This window comes from Phasianus colchicus, chromosome 6 (assembly GCF_987193195.1).
Source record: "Phasianus colchicus chromosome 6, bPhaCol1.hap1.1, whole genome shotgun sequence".
Taxonomy (NCBI): Eukaryota; Metazoa; Chordata; class Aves; order Galliformes; family Phasianidae; genus Phasianus; species Phasianus colchicus.
In genome coordinates, this window is record NC_143441.1 from 10,284,966 (window position 1) to 10,308,780 (window position 23,815).

At 41.6% G+C, this 23,815-nt stretch overlaps 1 protein-coding gene across 3 annotated transcripts in view; it reads right to left on the minus strand.

The window, feature by feature from the left end:
* TRAK1 (trafficking kinesin protein 1) overlaps positions 1-23,815 on the minus strand; it is a 129,639-nt gene that overhangs the window by 100,413 nt on the left and 5,411 nt on the right. The window contains exon 1 of one of the 3 annotated variants that reach the window (XM_090142408.1): positions 3,962-4,219. The exons of 1 other annotated variant lie outside the window; for it this stretch is intronic. In XM_090142408.1, the coding sequence (XP_089998534.1) occupies positions 3,962-4,047 (86 nt within the window). In that variant the 5' untranslated portion in view covers positions 4,048-4,219. Of the gene's footprint in view, positions 1-3,961; positions 4,220-23,815 lie in introns of those variants that run through there. One more of the 3 variants, XM_031590371.2, reaches the window with a different exon arrangement.

Here is a 23,815-nt window from a genome sequence, read left to right on the forward strand (position 1 = left end):
GAGTGTGTTCTTTTCTTCATAAGTCTCAAAGAGGTTTTAGCAAAGCAGAATTTTCCACGGCTGCAAGAGATACAGAAGGAGCCCATTTGTCCATTTGTTTTTCCCATGACATTTTCATCGGAGGGCAAGTCTCATCAGTTGCACTATGACCTTCCTATTGATGTTATCTTAACGACCATGCCAGAAACAAAATTTTCAGGGCCTAGTTAAAAATTACTGTGCTCTTGATGCTGATAGCTGTGATGTGAAGTTAAAGCATCGGGAAACACGCAAGTAAACCACCCGTTACCTACAATTAAAAAAAAACAAAAAAAAAACAAAAAAAAAAACAACTTCAGAATAAGCCTTTCAAATTTCTTTTGTTTTCCACTGGAAGGATGAGGCTGAGAGTTGTGCATCAAAACTTACCTACTTTGCTCTCAGCTTTCAGAGGTGTTTTCCCTACCACATATGTCCTCTTTCATCACTTCAAGAGCTTCACTTACTAGAAGGAAAAGCCCAGTTCAGCAGTCACCAATACCTCTTATCATGCTGAAGGACATCATTACCAGATACACGTCTCTTCTTATTTTGCTTTCTTTGTCAAAGTTACTGGGAGCAGTACCAAACAAGTTTACTGAAGACCAAACAGCTTGAAGAATTCACTGAGAAATGGCTAAAACAGAAAAAAGGATCAGTGCTGGAAGGCCCGTTTGCCTTCACTTTCCTTGGCACAGTTAGGTGTAGCTGTGCATTACCAGTTGCCAGCATACTGTATTTCCTGAGAATAAGGAGTAGGGTAAAGGGAAGGAAACACACAAGCCAGGAACGAGTGAAAATAATCCCAAGGTCTCTCATATCAATACATGTCTAAATTAGAATTTCCACATGACATCTGAGCTATCTATATTAAGCTGCTCAGGCTGGTCTTCCACTAAATTAAGCACTTGAGTGGCTTTCAAGTTCACATGATTTTTTTGAGCCTAACAAGGCAGCTATTCTCTCTGCATGTGATGTATTGAAAGTTTCTCTGTCAACTACATTTTTCAACTCCAGTTCCAGCTGTGTGATGAAACCCTGTGAGCGTGAAGCCAAACGATATCAGGAACCACACTTTACCTCTTTTAGAGTGAAAGGTTTTCAAGATGGGATGTGATCACAGGGAACAGCACCACAGGTGAAGAATAGTATCAATATTTAAAAACACCACAAACCACAGTGTGAATACACTCCTAACCCTTCTAATCCTCACGTTTTCCTAGTAATTGCTGTACAGCCCCATAATGACTAGCAATAATCTGAAGTCATGCTCTAAAAGGCACATTTCTAAAAGTCAGATTAAAAGGCACATATCCATCTCTAATTTCATATTAGAAATTACTCGTCCCAGAATAATCCACATTAAAATCCTCATTAGAAAGGCTAGTAAATGTTTTATAAATTCGCTCCAGTACTTCCAGTTCTGTTTAAAAGACCACATTAAAATGTATTCAGCTCTTCCCCTAGTGGTGCAGACCTACTCTGCTTTTATCCATGCCACCTTCACGCACCCAGGACCAGTCTCATTAAACAAAACCTCAAGCCCACTCACTGGGCAGTTTCTAATAGTACCTTCCATGCAGTTTCCTCTGCCTCCAGCCTTCTTACAGTCTGTGTTAATGACACATTCTGGGACGCAGTTCACCAGAAAAAATTATTTCCATGGTAGTCCACAGCATAGATGTAGATACATCAAACCGCAACGCCCAGAATACATTGAGGAGGGGATTTATATCAAAATCTGTTGTAAATCTCTTATTTTAGCACTCAACACCAGTGCAAGACAAGTGCTCTTCCATAAAGATAACAAACTGTGAACTGCTGTGGGATGAATTAGAAGCCTCACAGGAGGTACAGTCAGTGGAAAGGAACAGAAGGGTAGGTAAGTTAAGTGTGCAGGGCAAATAGCAACTCTGAATTAATAACACCTAAACATTATCGGGGGCAAAACAGGAATTTACAAGAGGGAAATGAGTCACATAAAAATGATCAGGTAAATCTGTCTGATGTATTCCACTCAATAATACCTTTTTTTTAGTCTACTCCCTATAGACAAGGGCTCCTATGAGAATATAGGTGCTCTTTGGTTGCTGTGTATTCCTATCTGAACTAGTGGGGACTGGGAAAGAGGAGTATAAAGGGAGCTAACAAGGAAGGCGTTATTTCTGCCTGATACAAACTATCTCCAGCCAACTACAATTGCACTCCCACCATTTGCAGAGTCATATTACAGGTGCTAACAACTTGATAAAAATTCTTCATTTCCTTCCCTTTGCTTTCCTGCAGATGCCTAAGATCAGCACTGAGATTTTGTGAGTGCTGGGGACTTGAAGCACTGCAGGTCATGCCAGTCGGCTGCATTTCTAAAAGGCTGGTAAATGTAAGGCTTTCGATGAAGGAATTTCAACTTCCCTCAAGTCAGCCAATCACAGAGAGGGGAACAGCACTAAAAGGCACTGTTCCAAAGCTGCAAAGCTCCCAGACATGCAAAGGCCCTTTAAATTGTTTTGGCACAGAGATAAAATGGGTTTTATAACAAAGAACATATGAAAAAAAAAGTTAAACTTAATTCCTGCCTTAACTTGACTAGAAGCAGTTGCCCATTTTTACAGATTCCTTAAGTATAACAGTTCTTTTAACAGCGTACAGATGGCCAAATTGTGGAGCAATAAAAAGAAACAGTGAATTATATATATACCTTTTCCTCATTTATTACATTTAAATTTCACAGTAACTGCATTTAAAGTTCACAGTATCTGTGATTGTTAGGGGGAAAAAAATTCTACCTATTTTTCCCCACCTTCCAGTCAGCAGAACGCAGGCACCTAATTCTCCAACTGCAATTAAGTTTTTCAGATCCATCAAGATTTAAGCCCTTATTCTTAAAATAATAGAGCTCTATGAAAAATCATTTCATGCAGTAATTTGTAACTATTTTTTTTTTTTTCCCCCGTCTTCCTTTTTGAACATTCTGGTTTCAAATTTAACTACAAACATGAAAATCAAACTCAAATGAGCTTAATAAAATGATGCAAAGCCAGTACAGTACAGGTCATCTTGTGCTGTATTTCCATGTTAACAGCAGAACAAAGTCCAGCACAGCAGCCAGACAAGGGTTACTTTAATAATGAGGCTTGAAGTTACCAAAGTATCTGTTAGCATATATATATTTATAATAATATATTTTATACACACACACACACACACACACTAACATGTTTACTGTCCTTCACTTCTGTTGCTGACCCTGGAACATGACAAATAAATTATCTTGTGGATATCCCAAATAACTGCAACTTTTTTGAATCCCAAAGACTAAATTTGCACAAATTTATCTGCTGCCATCACAGCAATACATTGTTTAATAATAACAACATGACTTCAGATAACTGATGCCCAAAGCAGTTCCTTTCACGGTCTTTAAAGTCTTAAGTAACTCAAATTCCTACTGCTTTATTCTCAAAAAACAAACAATAAAAAACCTTAGGGTGACAGCATTTGAAACAGAATGGCATTTTACTAGGACTAACAGACTCTGACGTACAACTCCAATTTGGAGAAAGAAGAATAAAAAGCAGTGCTGGACCCCTCCAAGCACCGGTGCATTGTTGGTGCCCTACTTTTGCATCCCAAAGCATAAGTCTTTCCTCCTTCCCCCCCCAGTACAAAAGCTGTGTGTGACAGTACAACAGCAGCTCAGCATTACTGGAGTAAGAGGCCAGGCATTGTTATCCAGCACAACAGCTGAAAAACAATATTCAGCTGAACTGCAGACTAAGGGAATCCGAAAAGCACAAAAGCAGCACTTGCATGCTCTCTCTGTCTGAGCTGATGGAAAACATAGCTAGCAATGTTTCCGCACACGCATTACATACATACTACACTCAAAGTTGAGCTCAAACAGCATCAGAGAACTGCAACTCCACAACAGCCACTGCTGTACCTGCTCTTCTGCCCTTTTTGCTCTTGATCATCTGCGTAGCATTCCTCCTTTGCCGGGTCTGCTTTCCCACTCCAGAACTTCACCATTTGGCCAGCACACTTGCTTTAACTGCCGGTTCTATTTGCGTTTTCCCCAGGAGTTCCTGATGCTGTAAGGTCATTTGAATGCTATTGTAACTTTGGCTCCCGCACAAGTTTCCTCGCCCTCTCTTGGCTGAGCAGTTACACGAACTACCAAACTGAGTCAAAGAGAAAGGCTCAGACTGCTCCTCTCTTCAGTCTGCTGCACTGGAACTGTGATCTTCACAACATCTACGTTCTTAATCATGTCCAGAATTTCTAGTTTCAGCACACAGTAGTGCAGCCAGCTGTATGCCAAACACCCGCTGAACAGAATGGAGGTTAGCAGTCTTCTCCTTATAAACATCAGAAGCAAAATCAAGGCGATGCACACCATCACAAATACACCACAAGAAGTTTCTACAGAGTCTTCACAGAGGTGATAACATTTAACTACAGAATAAAATCAAGTAGTACTTTAGAGCTGCACACAGTTCAACAAAGGCTTTTGCTGCAAGTCCAGACACACCGGTGGACCGACCGAGCCATGAGCTCATCTGGCAGTCACACAAGTACTCCCACAAAGCAAGCCCTGGTGTTCTGGGTTTATGCTCCAAACAGCAGGAAAACACAAGGTCTGTCTCTCTTGAAATGCCATCTGTATATAATGCATGAGCAGTCCCACAGCAAGTTCTGAGTTTTAAGAATTTGGAAACAGTTTTTTGTAGATCTCTCCAGGAATGACAAATTTAACTTGGTCATATCTCATACAAAACAGATCACAGCCACTCACCTCAGCCCACCTCCTGTCTGCTCACACCCAGGACAAGTTTGCAGCTATGTCTAGCAGCAGTTCTCTTGGTGGCCTGATTCAGTTCTCTGCTTCTAAACAAAGGATGCAGAAACTTGGCAGTCCAAGTGGAAGTCCACACCAGTAACAAACGTTTGAATCACTGTAGCTATGGAATGCAACTCCCTCCCAGCACAGCCCAGTTTTAAGCATTTACTGATCCTGCTTATTACGGTTCTCTCCCCCATCTTGTCCAACTATCCACATTTTTGGTAAAATCCAGCTCACACCGATGGTTATTTACAGTGCTTCCTATGAGAACAGGCTTTGGATGCTGATATGCAACTTCAATTTTAAAAAGCATCCTCATTTCATACTGTCTTCTTACCACATCAATCCTTCGCACTCACGCATGTTTTTCAGGCCGATCTACAATCATTGCATTATTCTTCAGTTAAAGACTGAGCATAACCACGTGCCTGGACAAAGTCCAGCCTTTAAGATAGGAAAGCCATTGCTTACTTCATCAGCAGAGCTGCTGATAGTCCAGTGCCTTTTCACACCACTGCTTCCTGCTGCATGACAGCCCTGACTCATGCAGCTTTACTGAAGTGCAAGGGCTGTTATGAGCATCAGACTGTCATTACAGGAGACTGAAATTCACCATATGGTGAATGGTAGATTTCATCAGGTAATTTAGATTTGCAAATATAACTTTGTTCTTCTCAGCATTTCTATGCTTTGTCATAAGCTTGAAGGCAAATCCCTGAAATAGGAGAAATAAAATTCAAGCCAAATAGCGAAGCAATGAGGTTTAAAGTCATCACAAGTGAAAGTATTTCATACAACTGTTTCAAAGAAGACATCTTCCTATCTCCATTTGTATACAGCAGTATAAAAATGCAGCACTTCAATGCTCAGAGAATGGGGGGAGGGGAACGCTTCTTTCTTTAAGGCTTACATTTAAGAGAAAAAATCTTTTTCTTTCTATCTCCATGCAAAACTAAGAAGAAAGATTTCCTGTTCATACCTTTTGCACGCAAGCTGGGATTTTCCACATTGCCCTGAAAACCCAGCAGATAAAATATCTAACAAAAATCCAGTTTTCATTCTCATTCATTTTGCAGTTATGAAACCTTTTCCTAGGAATAAGGATTTTTCCAACCAGTGCTTTTTTTTTCCTTCCAGTTTTCCAACACGTGCATGTAATTGCCATCTTCCATCTGTCTTGCCCATGCATCTTTAACAGCATGAAGATTTGCTGACACTATCATCACGAATGAACAGACAATAAGACTATTTATCCTTTGCCAGACTGTGACATTGTTAAATATTCAGTAGGATAAATTAGAATTTAACTCTACAACTGACTGTCTAACAAATCCAAGCAACTTACAGAAGCCTCAGTATTTGGAAGAGTTTATTCTGAAATACAATTCATTGCTTCCTATGTACTCTGAGCAGCTCCGTGCACAAGAAGTGCTTATGCAACTGTGGATGTGAACTGGCAATGTGAATTGCCAGAACTGTACACCTCACATCATAAAGACAATCTGTTCCATTCATCTTTAAATGATTCATTTGTTGTCCCTCGCCTACCCACAGTACATTGTGCCACCACAGTAGAAACAATCCAGGACTACATGACCTACACTCACTGCAAATCCTCAGGACTGTCTTCATGGGCTTATTCAAATACCTCTGCAGTGACCAAATCTACTCTATGGCACATAGATTTTTTCCATAGTCCATTTACAATGTAAAAAAAAAAAAAAAATCCAATCTTCATAAAAAGCCCTACCTGCAATGCACAAGCTTTTCTGGTTTCCTGTACCTGCAGCGTATTTGAACTCAACCTTTCTAAACTATTTCCTTTGATAAGTTTTAATATGACTTTCAGCACTGTTTCAGCATACCACCAGGGTAGTGAGGAAGTCAAAGGTCCTTGACTTTTGAAAATAACCTAAGGAGAGGTTGAAGAAGGGGATATCTTGTCAGTGCTAACAACAACTGGTGCCACCATTAGTAATGCAGTGTAACTTCAGTGTCTTCTACGTCCTATTATTAGATATGGTGCACATGAAGATCCAAACTGAACAGATGTGGCAAGAAAGCTTACAGAGAGAGCAGTGCATCATTTTGCAGAGAAGAATATCCCCTACACAGCTATTTCACACCCACACAAGCAAGTATGAGTTCAATGCAGCTTCTCTGAAAGCTCTGTATGTAGGCAGGATAGATTATTATTCAGAGTTAGAACATTTAGAATATTTACCAGCTTCTGCAATCCCCAGGAGCAGTCAGTAAACAGATTCTCTGAGCAAGCAGGCAGAGCAGCAGACTGCCTTAGCACCAGCAGTATGAAGTGACTGATATGCTATTGTAAGAAAATCAAAAGCCATAATGCAGGCAATGTTGGGGATGCTTTTAGAAATATCTTACAAAAAATAGCAGTGAGCACTGTGAACAGTTACAGGAACTGTTCCTACTTTCCTCCTGCTTCTCTAATGTACATTTGTGGTCCAGTATTAAACACGTTCAAGCTTTTCAAGGTCAAAAATAAGAATAAAATAAAAGCTACTTGTTCCTGAAATAGTCTTTTTCTACCATCAACACCACAAGGGAAAAACCACTCAGACCTTCTGCCAATCTGCATAATACAGACAGACACACTGGGACCAGAAGCAGAGCACCACAAATCACAAAACATCACTCCATGCTCCATTTGGTTTGACATCCCCATCACGCACCCCACTTCACCTCCACCACCAAGACACAAGAGACACCCCATAGCCCAATTCACCCATTTCACACAGCACCAGGGAAGTTCTACTGGGGACTGAGAACAACCCAAAGCAACCCTGGCATCTGGCCCCTACCTGCCTCTTTCTGTACACACAGTAACTCACTGCACCTCCACAAGTTGCACAAGCCACCTGTGGCTGTGAGCATGTTTCCACATGACACCAGCCCATATAAACAAGTGGTTCCCAGCTTGAATCAACTGCTGTGGCACATTCTTATCTAATCATGGAAAGAACATGTTTTTCCATGCTCCTGAGTGTGCATTAGTCGTTTTACTTTGAATTACTTTGTACACAGATTGTGTGAAATACACAAGCATGACCAAAACATTAAGTCTACATCTAAAAAGGAACCTTACAATTCTTAGTGATGTAAAAGGACTGATATAAAGGAGAAGCAACGCTGCCTACTCAGTGTATCTGAATGAAAACAGCTTTTAAGGAAAAATGAAGAGACAAAACTAATGATTATTAGAAAACTCAGCACGTTTGCTAGGCTTTGATGGATTCCCATGGCAGGGACCTGCAGGGATCTGTTCCCCGGCTGGAGAGTACAGATCAAGTCATGCACAGACTGCCTGCAGGAAGAGGCAGCAGCTGCAGCCGGCTGCATCAGACATCTGCCCCCATCCTCACGGGAGCCTGCTGTTCCATATGGCAAACAGGTACCAGAAATGGGGAGGCTTTTCTTATGAAGCCAATTTGAAGGATAAAAGAAAGCACAAGCAGACTAGGATTGAAAGCTGTTTCTAAAATGAGAACTGGCTTGGTGTCATTCTGATTATGCTAAAAGCCCCCAAAACAGTATCAGGAGGTGGCTGGTAAAAAAGCAGAATGTACACATTGTCCCTCTCACAGCCTCACATTCCTTCTGCCTTCACGTTTCTTTTTCAGCGATTCTTACCATTACTTAAGTCAAAATATTTCAGAATAGGTATCAGAATAAGAGCCAAGGTAAATAGTCTGTATTTATGTTTTTACCTTTAGTTCCGTGAAAATTAAAAATAAGTACACTTATGGGGGGGAAGATAATTTCTATAAGCACTTTATTTCAACACCACTGAGGGCAATCCCAACAAGCTCCTTCTTGCTTCTGGGCAGCATAGCCCTTCACTCAGCTTGCACCCATTAACCCAAAACATCAAGCTTGTCTTTTTATTCTTAGATGTTGCAGCTTTACCATCAGGGCTCTAAGACTTGGGTTTATACATCAGTCTGAAGCAAACCAAGTGTCCAGCTCTGCCCTCAGTCACACCCTAATGATTGCAATTAGTACAGACATGCTACCTTGGATTTACACAACAGCAATAGCACAACGCAGCAGAATACAGAACTCAAAGCTTTACCAACTAAAAGGCTATTGAAATGAATGTTTCGGCTAACTGCTTAAGTCTAAATGTTTCAATTGGTTGGAAAAATACAAGGCACCCACCAAGGAAACTAGCCCTATCAGTGAGGCAAGCTGTGCTAAATCACTTAGTCTACAACAATCCTATCTAACCATGCATACTCTCAAAACATCTACCTTCTCCATTTGGCAAACCAGTGTCGTATTCAGACAGGCACCACTTAATTATGAACCAGATTGCGAGAAGAGAATAGGACAGTTAACTTACTGCTGTTTAATGAGCACGCTCTTGTTAGTCGTGAATACATTCACTGTACTCATTAAATCAGGAGGCAGTGAAGTTCTAAATACATCATTAAAAGGATCCAGGAATGCTGCTGCTTTGTTCAGCATGACTACAGCCTCTGCTTGGCAGTTGGAAAGCGGGCAAGATATGTAAGCCCCTTCTGTGAGGCCAGCAGATCTCATTTTAACCTAGGAGGAGGAGGAGAGAAGAGATCTGTTTCTCCAAGACTCACTCATTCAGTATTAAATTTATCTTTTTATTGCTGGCCTGAAGCAAGAATATGGTCTGTACAGCAAGGTATCAACAAAAAACTGTCAGGCTTAAAGAAATTAAAATAATAATAATGAATCACAGCTTGCCTTTTATACCCCTAAGGAGAAGGAGCATGTATTAACTTATCAATCTGCCAGTTAACTAAATTAGCCTTCCGTAACTAAATACACACACACACCAAAAGGTTTTTCCTATGCTATTTACAATGTATTGATTAAGGCTGAAGAGGAAGAGAAATTGGCCAGCAGAATCCCATGCATTCTCCCAGAAGAGATTTAGGATATATGCTCAGTGAGAGGATGAGACTTCATCTGTGAAAGGTTGATCCAGGAAGATGCACACTCACATGAGAATCTGCATATTTAAAGCATTATACATTTACAGACAAGTTAGAATGTAACTGGTAGCTGTTTAGCTTGGATTAATTGCAGGAGAAGCACCTTCTGCCAGAAGACCTAACTGCTGCACTACTGCTGGCATCGCTGGAGCTGCACAGAGCCCAAAATGTAGGGTTTATCAGGGATGACTGCTTCCTCTGGAACATCTTTGGAGGGGAGAAGGATGAAAGAGAAAACGTGCTTCTGAAACTTCTAGAGTTTGCTATAAGCAAATCCTCTTCTCCTGGCCCTCTTACCTCAAACGGAGGGAACTGGATAGGCTGCTGAAGTTCAGAACACAACAGGGTGGGGGGGGGGCTCTGTCTATGGTTTAATATTCTCAGTGCAAGACTTGAGCACTTTAATCCAAGCAATTATTTCCCAGTCAGAAAGTTGTTGATAACGTAAGAGGATACATAAATACTGGATTCCAGTCAAACAAGGACTAACTCCCAACAAAGAACTGCTTTCAAGTACAGTAATCCCAAGCACATTTAGCAGGGCCTCCTCCCATTGTGCAGACCTGACAGCTCATCCCTTCCCTGGGAAGACATGTTCTAACCAGCCGTGTTAGCACATTGTGACTGCACTTGCTCCAGGCCTTCAAAATAAGCCCCTGCAGATCAAGATCCTGATTTTCTCCATTTTGCCAACAAAATTTTCAGGAAAAAAAAATCCTTCTGATTAAGCAGTCAGGCTTAATGCAATATGCCATGACTAATCCTCTTAAATTTTCTCTGAGTCCTGCATTATAATCTCACTAACACCAGAGGCACTGTTCTTTTCACAGGAGCTACGTGGCTGGGTGGATGGCCACAATCTTACTCAACTAGAAGCTGATTCCTCCCTGCTACCAATCCAAGCAATCAGCACCCAGAGCAGCTTACTTTGGGTGCAGTCATACAGCAGCGCTCTCAAATGACAAGAGTGTAAGCTGCAGAGCTCCACTCATCCACGTGAGCAATCCAAGACTTCTGGGGTCACATCCCCCACAGATGCCACCGAGAAAAAAAATAGACATTTCGTTCTTCAGGCTGTTCCCACAGTTCAGTGGGAAAGAACTACCAGGGTCTCCAGTGGTTTAAAACATCACTGCTAGAAATTAAGAAGTCTAACTGTTTGGGGACAGGAGGGATCGGGCAGGAATCACGTTCAGGCAAGAACTAGAGATGAACCTATTGCCAGAAACGTGCATCTACAAATGGTCCTAGCACTTGACTAAGTGCCCTAACTAAGTTCACTGTCTTAAAGAGAGAGGTTTGCATCATTGTTTTTTAATCAGATAAAAGACAGAAAATGAGTATTTAGATTTTCAGATCAACAGAATGATCTGTACCTGCAACAACCAGAAAGGATCGTGCCTACCAAAAACATATGGAAAAAAACATGAGAGCCTCAACAAGAATTCCATGTTACATCATTTATTTTGAGTACTATTGTTTTTAATCATACAAAAAAAAAAAAATCTCTGAGAGAATTCTGATTTGAGTTAGGATATATAAGACATACAAAGAGAAGAAAACAAGATTTCATATTTAACACAGGACACCACTTTCAGCTCAAAAAGACCCACAAACTCTAATGGTAAAAAGGAAAAGATGATGCTGGGGAACTGTCTAAACATGCACTGTCATGCTTAGTAACAACATGTTTACAGGGTCAAAGCAATCCATAATACAAGAAACGGAGGGGACATGCTTGTGACCTATTAGAAAACATTGGCATTCTTCATTTTCACGTGCCTCTGTTTTGCCATTTAATCAGCCTGTCTCTTTGATAGATACCTCCCTTTTGCATTCTCTACAACACCAAGTGCATCAGAAATCCATACAATGCTAGGCAGCCTGGGGCTTGTATTCCCACGGTTTTTAAACTGTTTAACTGACTTCCAGAGGGGACAAATGAAACAAGACATGCATAGACTTTTCCTACCATACACAAACACAGCATAGCAATCAGGGAAACTTTTGTATCACTGTAACAGCAATTCTGTATACATATTTTAATCACAGCATTGTTAATACCTCTTTCCCTGTGCATATTACATTTCATCTTATGTCTTATCACAGATGCGTAATAGAAAATGCAAGACAGCAACGGTCCCTACCTAAACAGGAGTACCAAAGAGAACAAAAACAGACACAAGTGGCAGATGCACACCTAAGAACTTGAGTCCTGGCTAGTCCCCTGAGTCATTCCCTCCAAACACAGCACTTGTATTTGTTTTCTTCATTCCTCTACTTCAAACACTGTAAACTATTTTTGATACATGCAAGTTAACGTAAAATATCTTGCTCGGCAGCATGGGAAGAAAATCTGTTTGTTGCATGGAAAAACAATTAGTCAGATGTTTCTTTTTCCATGTATTCCACTGCACCTCATTTGGAGACTGGAACATCTGCCACAGACTTTAAAACCCCTAATAATAGCACAGCTGGTGTCCCCAGCCTAATGACCTCAGCACAGACTCATGTGACATTCCTGACACTGCCCCCAGCCCAGCCTGAGCCCCAGAAATGCTCCACAGTTGGACACCTTCATTCATTCTCAACTCAATTTGCATTTCACAGATGAACACAGAAAGCAAACTGAAATGCTTACGTTTCAAGTAGCTTAACAACAGCCACCATTTCCGTCGGATTTTCCCATGCTCCTTTCATTACGCTCCAGTTTGACGGAGCGCTCCGTATTTCAGAAAATGAAGCTACTCGAGAAAACAACTGCAATCTCAGTGACGTAGGGTGAGAAACAAAATGCTTTCATTGCACCTAACTGTATTACAGAGCCATTATCTGTTCCATCCATTCCTTTGAACGGAGGGCAGTCCATGAGTTTCTGTACATTTAGTTACTTTCAAAACCAATATTTCTAACTGCCTTCTTTTAAGGATGTTCAAAAGCTGTTTTACAGAGGATAAGAGCTGTATTACAAAGAAGAAGAAAAATCCTTACAGAAGGGAACTCAGGAAATTGAACTCTATTTTAGCTCACACCAAGCCAGCAGTGGACATTAATAGGCATTTATCATGCAGATGATATAAAGAACAATCTGAGGATTGCTACTGCCAAATGGTGCAGCAAACAAATCCTATGCAGGGCTTGAAGGTGGGAACAAAGAAAGCAATTGCTTGCTTGGGGTGGGGTGCCTGCTACATGCATTACACTTCTGTCCACCCTATGTCCTCATTACTCTTTCATGTACATAGACGTTGGTAGATTCCTGCAGTTAAAAGGCATGAGTTCAGTTTATTAATTCATACTATGTGTGCAGCTTCACCCATGAAAGGGTAAACCTGACATATTAACTGACCACCTCTACAAAGCACCAAGAGGAGCTCAAGCATTCTGCAGACAAGTTCAGCCTTTGGGCAAGTACAGGGGGGGGCTGCCTGAGCAACTGAATATCCCAAGCTGGAAGAGACCCATAAGGATCATCGAGTCCAAATCCTGACTCCATGCAGCACCACCCAAAATTCAAACCCTGTGCCTGAGAGCACTGTTCAAATGCTTTACTGTACTCCAGAACTTGGGGCCATGCCCACCATCCTCTGGTGCAGAACCTTTCCCTAACCCCCTCCTGACTTACAGAGCAGCCTCTGGGAGAGCTGACATGGCAGAGCACCACCTGGCTATGCAGCTACTGCCTTGTGGAAGCCATGCTATTGAAATCATGGAGCATTTGCAAGAAATGCAGACAAATTGGGAAGAGATTGTCATTTTCTTTTGTTAATGTTGCTTGGAAAACAGATTTCCCCACCCTACTCCCATCTACAGAACAGGGCAGGGCAAAGACTGGCTCACAGAAATGCCTCCACATGAGAACTTCTACCAAACTGAGACAGGAAAAATTAAAATTGAACCACCTGAATCAGAAAGGTCTTCTGTTTCTGAGCCAGAGAAGCTGGCTGAGTCCTCAAGGCTCCCCTTCTCCTCATCCTCCAGGACAGGATAAGAAGGAACAATTTGGGACTCTGCTCTAGCATAGATAAAGGAACAAAAGGATTTGCTAGATTCTTCTGACGAAGAACAAACAAAACGTTTCCCTCACATTTCTTTTGTGGAGAGCAAACCCAGCATCTCAAGCCATCATCCAAACCAGCGCTGCTGCAATCCTGCCAGCCCTGCTGCAGCAGCACAGAGGGAAACATGCCAGCCTCTGGCCCCCTCCCTGCTGCCACCAAGCAGCAGCCAGACCTCAGCTGCCGCTTCTGTTCCTCCACCTCACACAAGACCCAAATTTACAACCGGCCCAGCACAGCAGGAGCTTCCCCGGCACCCACAGGCAGCAGAGTGGCAGCTCCCTGGGCCCTCCTCACCTCATCCCTTGCAGCAGCCATGCAGGGGCAGCACCGTCCTGCCCCAATGGCACCTGCAGCTCTCACTGGGCACATGCAGGGATGGGCCGGCACCCCAGGTGGGACCCACTGCAGGCAGCGGGGACAGCAGCACCAGTTACAGCTTCATGAGTTGAGAGCTCATCAACAGATAGTGCTGGAAAGATGTTTGAGTCATACACCTTCTCCATTCTCAGGTTCTTTTATCTATTTATTTATTTAATGGTTCTGGAAATAAAATGTCTGAATAATTAACCTTTTCAGTTGTCATGTCCTTTTAGTCATTCATTCATTTCTTTAATAGTGACATCTCAGATTAATCTATATTTTGTCTCTCAAAAGGAAGCAGAAGCAATGACTCTAACACCAGTTTCACGGTTTTCTATAAGAATCAAGCTCTAGATTCTTTGCTTAGGAGTAACATATAAAATTTGCAACTAGTTTTTGATACAATGCGCATCACAAACTAAAAGGCTAGTAGGCTTTACAAAGCACACTGCTACACAAACTTCTTTTATCCCTCTGAATTCTCCAACTGCACACAGGCACAGGATCTTACTGTTGGAGTGATCTGATTTTTTTTTTTTTCCCTGAAAGAAACACAAGCCAAACAACAACGACACCCCAAAGCTATCATTACACTTCAATAACTTCATTTCCTCTCCACCAGAGACTGAAGCTGAAGATGCAAATCATTCCCAATTAACAAACAAACAAAAAAAGCCACCCCAGTTACCCTGCTGGTTTCATAAAATAATGCTGAGCTGTAAGTTAGGAGCTAACAGCAGCTTTAGCAATGGTGACATAAGGAAAATGTTAAAAAGAAAGAAGAAAACTGCTGTATCCACAGTAACAAGAGGCTGAATACTGAGCTCCAAATTCCAAGTCTAACTCATTTAATCAGTTTACTATAAAACACCCATATGTGACACTAACATCCTTCTTTAAGAATGTTTTCATTCTTGTTTCCCAGAAGGGACAGAGGGGACAAACACAAAGGCAGATATATTCCCACACTATCCAACAATATTGGCTTATTTTAAAGTAAGAGCCATTGGGCAGATAACTTAATTTTCATCACATCACTGAACAGCAAAGGGAAGAAGAATTGAAAATACAGAACAAGTTACTTTTTGGTTTGTATGAAGCACTGAGATCTGAACAAAACTAATACAGAAGATCAGTCCCATTCCAGCAACCAGTTTGGCTGTGACAAACATGCTGACAGTCATGTGCCCTTTACCTAATATTTAATGATTCTCAGAGCCATTACAATCAAGACAGATTTTAGGTAGCATTTTTCCCTTGAGTCTCACAAGTAAGTTTATTAAACAGCACACAATCTTATTTCTGACTTCATATTGGAAAAAAAAAAAACAACAAAAAGCATTTTAAGGAACTAAGTAAACTATTCCACCTTTTCATCCAAAATTTAACATTTATAACAATACCAGAAGTTGCACAACACCACTGTAGTTCTAGACCTTCACAGAACACTGAATGTGTCATACTGTAGAGTTCTGACAGAACAAGTGAGGGAAAACCATTTCATCTCAATCTTAACCTGCAATTAGGAGCCACAGCAGCAAAAGCTGCACCACAAGTGTTGAGTCTGGCTGGAGCAAAGGCTGGCACCAGACATGCTTTTTAAAAATAAATTTGACATCAGACACATTTAAGAAGTCTGTAGCTGTGTTGCTGCTTGTGTAACAGTAACCACAAATAAGATACCTGATGCCCTTCAACTCTGCTTGTTTTGTAAAGGGCAGACTTTTCTGAATAGTTTCCTCAAATGCAAGGTCTTGTACCTGGGTTGCAGCAACCTCACTATCAGTACTGACTGACAAACAAAAGGATGGAGCACAGCCCTTCCAAAAAGGACCTGGGGTACTGGTGGATGGCAAGCTGGACATGAGCCAGCAATGTGCCCTCACAGCCCAGAAAGCCAACTGTATCCTGGGCTGCATCCAAAGAAGCATGGCCAGCAGGGTGAGGGAGTGATCCTGCCCCTCTGCTCTGTGCTGGTGAGGCCTCACCTGGAGTACTGCATCCAGATGTGGAGTCCTCAGTACAGGAGAGACATGGAGCTGTTGGAGCACATCCAGAGGAGGGCCACAAAAATGATCCAAGGGATGGAACATCTCTCCAGTGAGGACAGGCTGAGAGAGCTGGGGCTGTTCAGCCTGGAGAAGAGAAGGCTCTGGGGAGACCTGAGAGCAGCCTTACAGTATCTAAAGGAGAAAGAGGGCTATATGAAAGAAGGGGACAGACTCTTTAGCAAGGTCTGTTGTGACAGGACAAGGGAAAACCGTTTTAAACTAAAAGAGGGAAAAACAGAATGGACATATGGGTTTTTTTTGTTTGTTTCTTTGTTTTCTTCTCCAGTAAGAGTGGTGAGGCACAGGAACAGGTTGCCCAGAGAGGTGGTGGGTGCCCCATCCCTGGAAATGTTCAAGGTCAGGCTGTACAGGACTCTGAGCAACATGATCTTACTGCAGACACAGGGGAGTTGGACCAGATGACTTTTAAAGGTCCCTCCCAGCTCAAACAATTCACGATTCTATAACGTTTCAGGCATAGGGGGGGAAAAAAAAAAGAGTTCTAAGCTCACACTTTCTGGCTCAGAGTGGACACAACTATTTCCTTGCTTCCAATTCGTCCCAGCTCTTTTCCCTTCCCTCTGGTGCGCATGCAGTAGCTCCATCAAAACCCATGTGGGAGAAGGTGGGCAAACACAAGAAGTCCTTTTAAGTGGTTTAGCACTTTCACATTTCAAAGAGGCTGCAACTGCCCTTAACCATCTACACTGTACTCACATTATTTCACTCAGTACAACAAAGTCTGTATACAATTTACAAATACTCAGCTTTATTTCACTTACAGGACGAAGGCATTGATTGGAAGATACCAGAAATCTCAACCTGCCCCCATTCCAGACCATCTCTATGATTTTACATTTTCTGAGAAAAAAGCTTCCCTTCCAAAGTAGCTTAACGTATACCTTATTCAGCTGCTGTCCTGATAGAACTTGCCATTTGTTACTCAGGAAACTGAAAAATCAGAAGGTTCGTATGCAAGACAAATACATAAGGGAACAAAGACAGACAATGCAAACACTGTATAACTGCAAAGTACAGTCATTGATAGATAGAGTTACCGTAACCTGCAATAACTCCAGCTTGGCACAATTCCCATTTTTGTGAACGTACCTCACCAACAGCACTGCCAAAATGTTGTCTTTTCCTCCACACGTGGATGACTGGGGGTGGATGTGGGAGCAGTTTTAATGCTGTAATCACAAAGCTCATAAATCATACCAGATCACAAGCAAGTGCAGCCAGAGTAGTCCAGGGGCCTTCCAAGCCACAACTAAGCTTGGTAACAGGAAAGTTCCCCCTCACTGAACCTTAATATTCAGAACTGCTGCAGTTTGATTCACACCAGCTGAGCACTTACATAAAGAGTTGATAGGCTCTAGTTCAAGTCACTCGGCTAAACTTAGAGTAACAAACCCTATGAGTTATTAATCAGCTACTTCACTATGAGTCCCATGCTATCTGATACCATCACCTTGAAAAAATATCAGAGCAATATTTAACAGAAGCGGTGAGCACATTCACATGGTTACAGCTTTGTACTGATTCTGAGCTGGCCACGCTCTGTAGACAAGAGGCAAAACTTGGACAAAATATCTGAGACAGCATCACTATGCCTAATTGTGTTTACCAGGAATGAGATGAGACAGCAGACCAACTCTGCCCTCCTATCTACACCATCTCCTAAGCAAATTCCCTTGTTTGCAAACCCACCCATCTAGGTGCAAACAGAAGCTGATCCAACAAGTGTTGACACTGTCAAGAAATGCATTTCCTCTTTTTCATGCTTTCTTCTCATTTTAAGTTGTCCACATACTTTACCACAAATTACCATAGCCCAGGGCACCATGAAGAAGTACAAGTGTCAGTAAAGGAGTCCTACAACAGCCATTCATAAGTGCACAAAGCAGAGTTGTTTCATACTCTTTTGCTTTGTGGTCACCTGGAAGAACGCAACTACAAAAGCTCCATTCAGAGCAAAGTAAACATACCCTGGGCAGAGCTCATGTCAGTGGAGATCTCTTAACCTGAAGGTCATATTGTCAGCACTACAAATGTGCAAGCAGCTGCTGACATTTTGATCGGGTCCGTGCATTGCAGGGTGCAAGATCCAAGACGCCGTGATTTAGAGATACATCCAAGGCATCGGGGATTCTAGACTCTTCTGCCTCCACAGTTGAGGCACTGTAGATACTAACTATATTTAGCCAGATGCATTACTGTATCTGCCAATAGCAACTGGAGTTGCTTTTTTAAAAAATTAAAAAGTAGAACAGCCCAGATATGCATTATATGTTCCCAAGACAAAACCCCAACCATTCTGATACAAATGTCACAACTTTATAATGTAAAAGATCCCCCTAAATTCCATCCCCTGCTCCCCCCCCCTTTCCACCCGGCCCCCTGAAAAAAAACACCACCACCATCACGAATTTTGACTACATTCCTTTTTCCTTCTCCAGCCTGTTCACAGCAGGCACATTATGGTTGATCTTCACATAAAAAGAAACAAGTAGCAATTGAGTGATTCACTGTGATTCAAAGCCTGCTTTTTCCCTTCTAGAGTGCAAATTCTGCAGCCAGACTCATTTGGTTGGCTCCTGCAGTCAGTTCCCAAAAGGTAGGTGTGAAGACTCAAAATAAAGAACAAATAAATAAATGTCACTGGTAATACACAACCCCACGATCTAGAATTTACTCAAGGAACCATTCCTGAGCGACAGGGCTGTCTTCTGCTCCTCATAATTGACATTCAGTTAGACAATGTAAGATCTCAAAGTCCTTTTACATCTTCAGTGATAACTGACAAAAACCACTGAACACAGTGACAAAAACAGGTCTATTCCTTAGCTTCATGTACAGCCAGTTCCAAGTTGCCACACCACTGCATTATTAGCTTTCTGCCATGAAACAAACAACAGTTTCCAGTTAGAAATCAGGACAATCAGTAACAACCAACTCCTCTTCAGATGAAAAATGAATTACCTGCTGCAGGATTCAGCAGAATTCTGATTCAAATCAGAACCAGAACAGGCTGAAGCCCTCTTATCTCACGCTTTCCAGATTTCTGCAGTTAGAAATAAGTATTCTATAGCTGTTCAGTCTAAGAGTTTGCTAAGTAAAAAAAAATCTTTTACTACCCACATTGAAACAACTGCTTATCTTCTCTTTTTCAGATAAAAGGCTGAGAAACAAACAGAACACTGTACTCCATCTGCTAGAACAGACTATGCTATGAACCAATCCTGACCGTGCAGCCCCTCCTATTTCCTCTTACTCATTTCTCTTGCTATGATATTATATCATGCCTTTATCATCAAGTCCTTCCCGTTGGTCACAGGATCAAAACAATAAGCCTGCTGCTAGGTGTACTTAGGAATTTCCTCTTCAGCCTTCTTGATGAGGTAATTAGTGCTAGCCTACCATCTCACATAACAGAAATGGGACCAGGTATTCAATTTTCTGAAGGCACACCCCTGCACTACCAAACACCTACCCTTAAGCTATATATTCCCACTGCTCCTTTTTCCTCATACAAACACTACTGCTTGTGAATGAAACCTGGTTGAAATGGGAAGAAGACAGAAAGCAAACCATGCTTTCAGCTGAAAACTGCTTCAAACCAGCAAACTCAGCTCCCTGAGCTGGACCACTGCACAGCCATACAGGAACCAGTGCTTAAAGGAGTTGTGAGAATGCGGGAGAAGGAAGTAACCCTCTTCTGCAGCTTCCATAGCTTACCAGGAAACCACAATTCTTAAGAGTCCAACATCTAAACCACTCTTAGCTTTGCTTCTTACTTTTTCTAGACAGTCACCTCCCAAAGTTAATGCGAAGCTTTGCGGTTTTTTCATATTGGTGCTGCTGCAGTGTTATCTTCCACACTTCACTGCCGAGAGAATAGAAATCCCTGGTGGGATGCAATCATCAGCATGTACCTTAAGCACTGTGAGTACTTACCAGTGGCACTACAGGGCTGAGGGGAAGCACAGGTGAGTCAGTACAGCCAGAATTCACAGGATCTACACAAGCGTTAACCCTGGGCTTGAAAGCAATGACCTCTTCCAGATGTGAGAAGATCATGCTTTCAGTTTAACCAGATCAGTCACATGAAACTGACAGGCAGCTGGCAAGTAGAGAGAGATTTTGGTTTTGGTGAATTTATACGTGCTGGTGAAGAAGCTGCGCTAGACCTATAGATTCAAGAAATGGCGCACTTGGTCAGCTGGCACAAAGGAAGAAAGCTCAACCAAGGCTCAGACATTTAACTTTTAATTGAAGCAGACACATCAAGTAAAAAACAAAATCCCTTCTTCTCTTTCCTCCCATGCCCTACATCAGTACAGGAAGACACTAAATGAAATAAAATTGCAAGCTTTGTTACAATGTCAACATATAGCAGGTATCCTCCAGAAGCTAATAAATGGAGCAGAATGAGTGCAGTGTTTACTCTGGAGGGGAGAGGTAACGAGGCCAAAAAAGCTATGAGGCTGATTTACACAGAACAGCCAACAGTGAGCAAGGGAAGATGGCACTCTGTCCTGGGTGTGCTGTGTTCTCAGCATCTGAAAGTCCCAGCCTCTCATTTGGAACGCTGGTCTTTTTCAGAGCAATATACCCAGGTCAGCTTCCCACATAAACTTCACTAAAATCACTATAGTAATACAAGCACTGCCTTATCCCAAAGAAAATGAGTTGTTTCAAGCTTTTGTAAAATGCATTCCATTGCTTGAATAACTCGTATGCTCTTCAGAGAAGAGCCTGGCCTACCTAGAGTTTTTCTGTTGTAGGAGGAATTAGTAACACAAACTACCAATTTCACTAGTGTTATGAAAAGGCAGGTGTAGCTCTCTTGTCCATTGAGGCTGCCTGGCTCAGACACTCTGTTCTGACAGGTCCAAAAGTGCTAACAGCAGAACATGCCAACACACTGATCTAAGTGACTGATAGGCTGAGAACAGAGGTGCACAAGAACCGGATTTAGATCTCATGCTGGCACTGACTCCTGAATGACTTTGGTCAAGTGTTTTGATCTTGCTGACCCCATCATCCTTTGCAAAGAGAGAGAAGACTCACTTTGTTGACCTGTCAGTAAACAAAACTCAATTCATTAGAAGTTTAAGTTGAATAGTTTGTAGCTTACACAATGCAAAAGAACAAAGTATTTAAGTTGCAACAGTTTCTAAATGAAATCTCATTTAGTTGATAAAATCAGTACAAGTGACTGCCGGAGAACTTCATGTTCTCTAAAGAAAAAAATGACAGCATAACAAATACCCAACAGGATTACAGGAACTCCTTTGGACTTTGGAACGGGACTATATTCTTTTCTACCTCATGAGTGAAGCATCCAACCTTTCTCTTTTTGTCTTTTGTCTTTTTGTTCTAACAAAGTAAGTTATCTTCCAAAACATGACTTAGGAGGGAGCTGCTATGGACTAATATTCAAGGAAGGAATATGAAAATAATCAAAGGTTACAAACATTCCAAACAATCAGAAGAAATATTTTCAGATCACCTTACACTGGAAATTTATGGCTCTCAGATCAGCCACAAGTCACCAGGTCAAACCACAAGTGCTTATCTACCACCTGATGAGATTACATAACACTCAGGAAATGCAGCTATAAAAGCACTGCTCTTGCTACGACCTTCACACGTGCGGGTGTGCAGAATTTCTTACAGGATCATGTAGGCCTTAAAGGCCTTAAAGAAAGCAATGGTTTTGGTAAACACCAATCGCCATCCCTTTGTAGTAACCCTTCCTTTCCTTCCTGGAAATGATCATCAACGTTGTATCACCACAGAAAGAAAAAAAAAAGCCTATCATCTCTTTGTGAATGCAGAGCAATCTGTGGCTACTGTGCTACAGAAGTTTTAGAAAAAGAAATGACAATATCAGAAAGACTGATTTCCTCCCCATCACCTTATGTCGATGTCTATACACCCTCAGAAATACAGCTACTCTAGACAGTCAGAGCTGCACAGAAAGAAATTCCATCCAAGAGAGGTCCAAAACAAAACAAAAAATAACTGGAGGATCTTGATAGTACTCTGGTATTTTCCAGCTCTACTCACTGTACAAGTACTACTGGGGCAGTATGATTTTTAGAGATTTGAACCGCAATGTTTCTGCTCACTGCAGCAGGCAGAAGGTGCCCTCCTTGCAAAGCATGCAGATGTGCAGTGTCCAATAGTCAAACTAGCCTTCTGGGATGGGCACTCATTAGTAATAACACAAGTTCCACTTCTGCAAACAGTTAAGTGAAATGGTCTCCATTACCCACAAGCCATGGACATTTAGTAACAAGAAGTCATTTTAAGAATACAACCTTCTCTTTGAACACAACCACACTTCAGTATTCTCTGGGACAAACAAATTATGGCTGTTGTGACCATAACTCATAGAAAGTCCTGATTTGCATGAAGCTGCAGTCCAGTATGACATTCCAGCACCTGTATTTAAAAAGGAAGACAAGTGATATGAACATGCAACACTGATGTGCGCTGAGCGATCACAACTTACAGCAACTTACACAACTGCCTCAAAGAGGTGCAGGGAATTACTTCAATTTATCCAGTTTTCACTGCTTCCCCCCTACAATCCATAAATGTTTCCACTTTCTGAACATTTCCTAACCTTTGGTTTCTAATAAAGGATGAGATAAATCAATGTATCATTATTGTGAACTGCACCGAACACTTATGATAAGAAGTTTTTCCCTGCTTTGTCTGAAGCACTGCAATTATTACACTGGAGGAGAAGGGGTGTGTGGTTCCTCTCCTGTTAGTAGCAGAGGTAGAAAACCAGATGACAAGTTTATCTACAGAAATAAATGAGCAATACTAGCATTTTTAAGTCTAATCTTAGGCATTCTCTGTATCCCTCTACTGTTTATACATATTATTTGAGGAGCATTTTCAGGACTGCCTTTCACTTTATAATATTTCTCAGAAATCCATCAGCAGAAAACTTCCCTCAGCTTCAGAAGGACTAAACACAGCTGCTTCTAGTAGGCGAGTATTACTCTAAACAGCCACAGAAAAACAAACAAACCGGCTGAAGGATGGCAGTTATCACTGAGAGGCCACTCCTGATGATTTCTGATGGATCATATCACTCTCATGTTCAAAAATGGCAAGGGGGAAGAACTACAGCCTCACTTGCATCCCTGGCAGGGTGATGGAGCAGCTCATCCTGGGAACCATTTCCAGGCACATGAATTACAAGAAAGTCATTAGTAGTAATCAACACGTATTCACTAAGGGAAACTCATGCTTGAACAACTTGATTAGCATCTATGATTAAACAATCTAGATAATGGGAGAGAAATGGACATTGTCTACTTTGATTTCAATAACACCTTTGTAAGGAAAGGCAATAGCAGATAACCAGTTCTAAATTACCCAAAAAAAAAAAAAAAAAGGATGATGGTCACAATCCAGTTAAAGAAAGAAATATTTGCATATCCATGCCAAGGGTCAGGG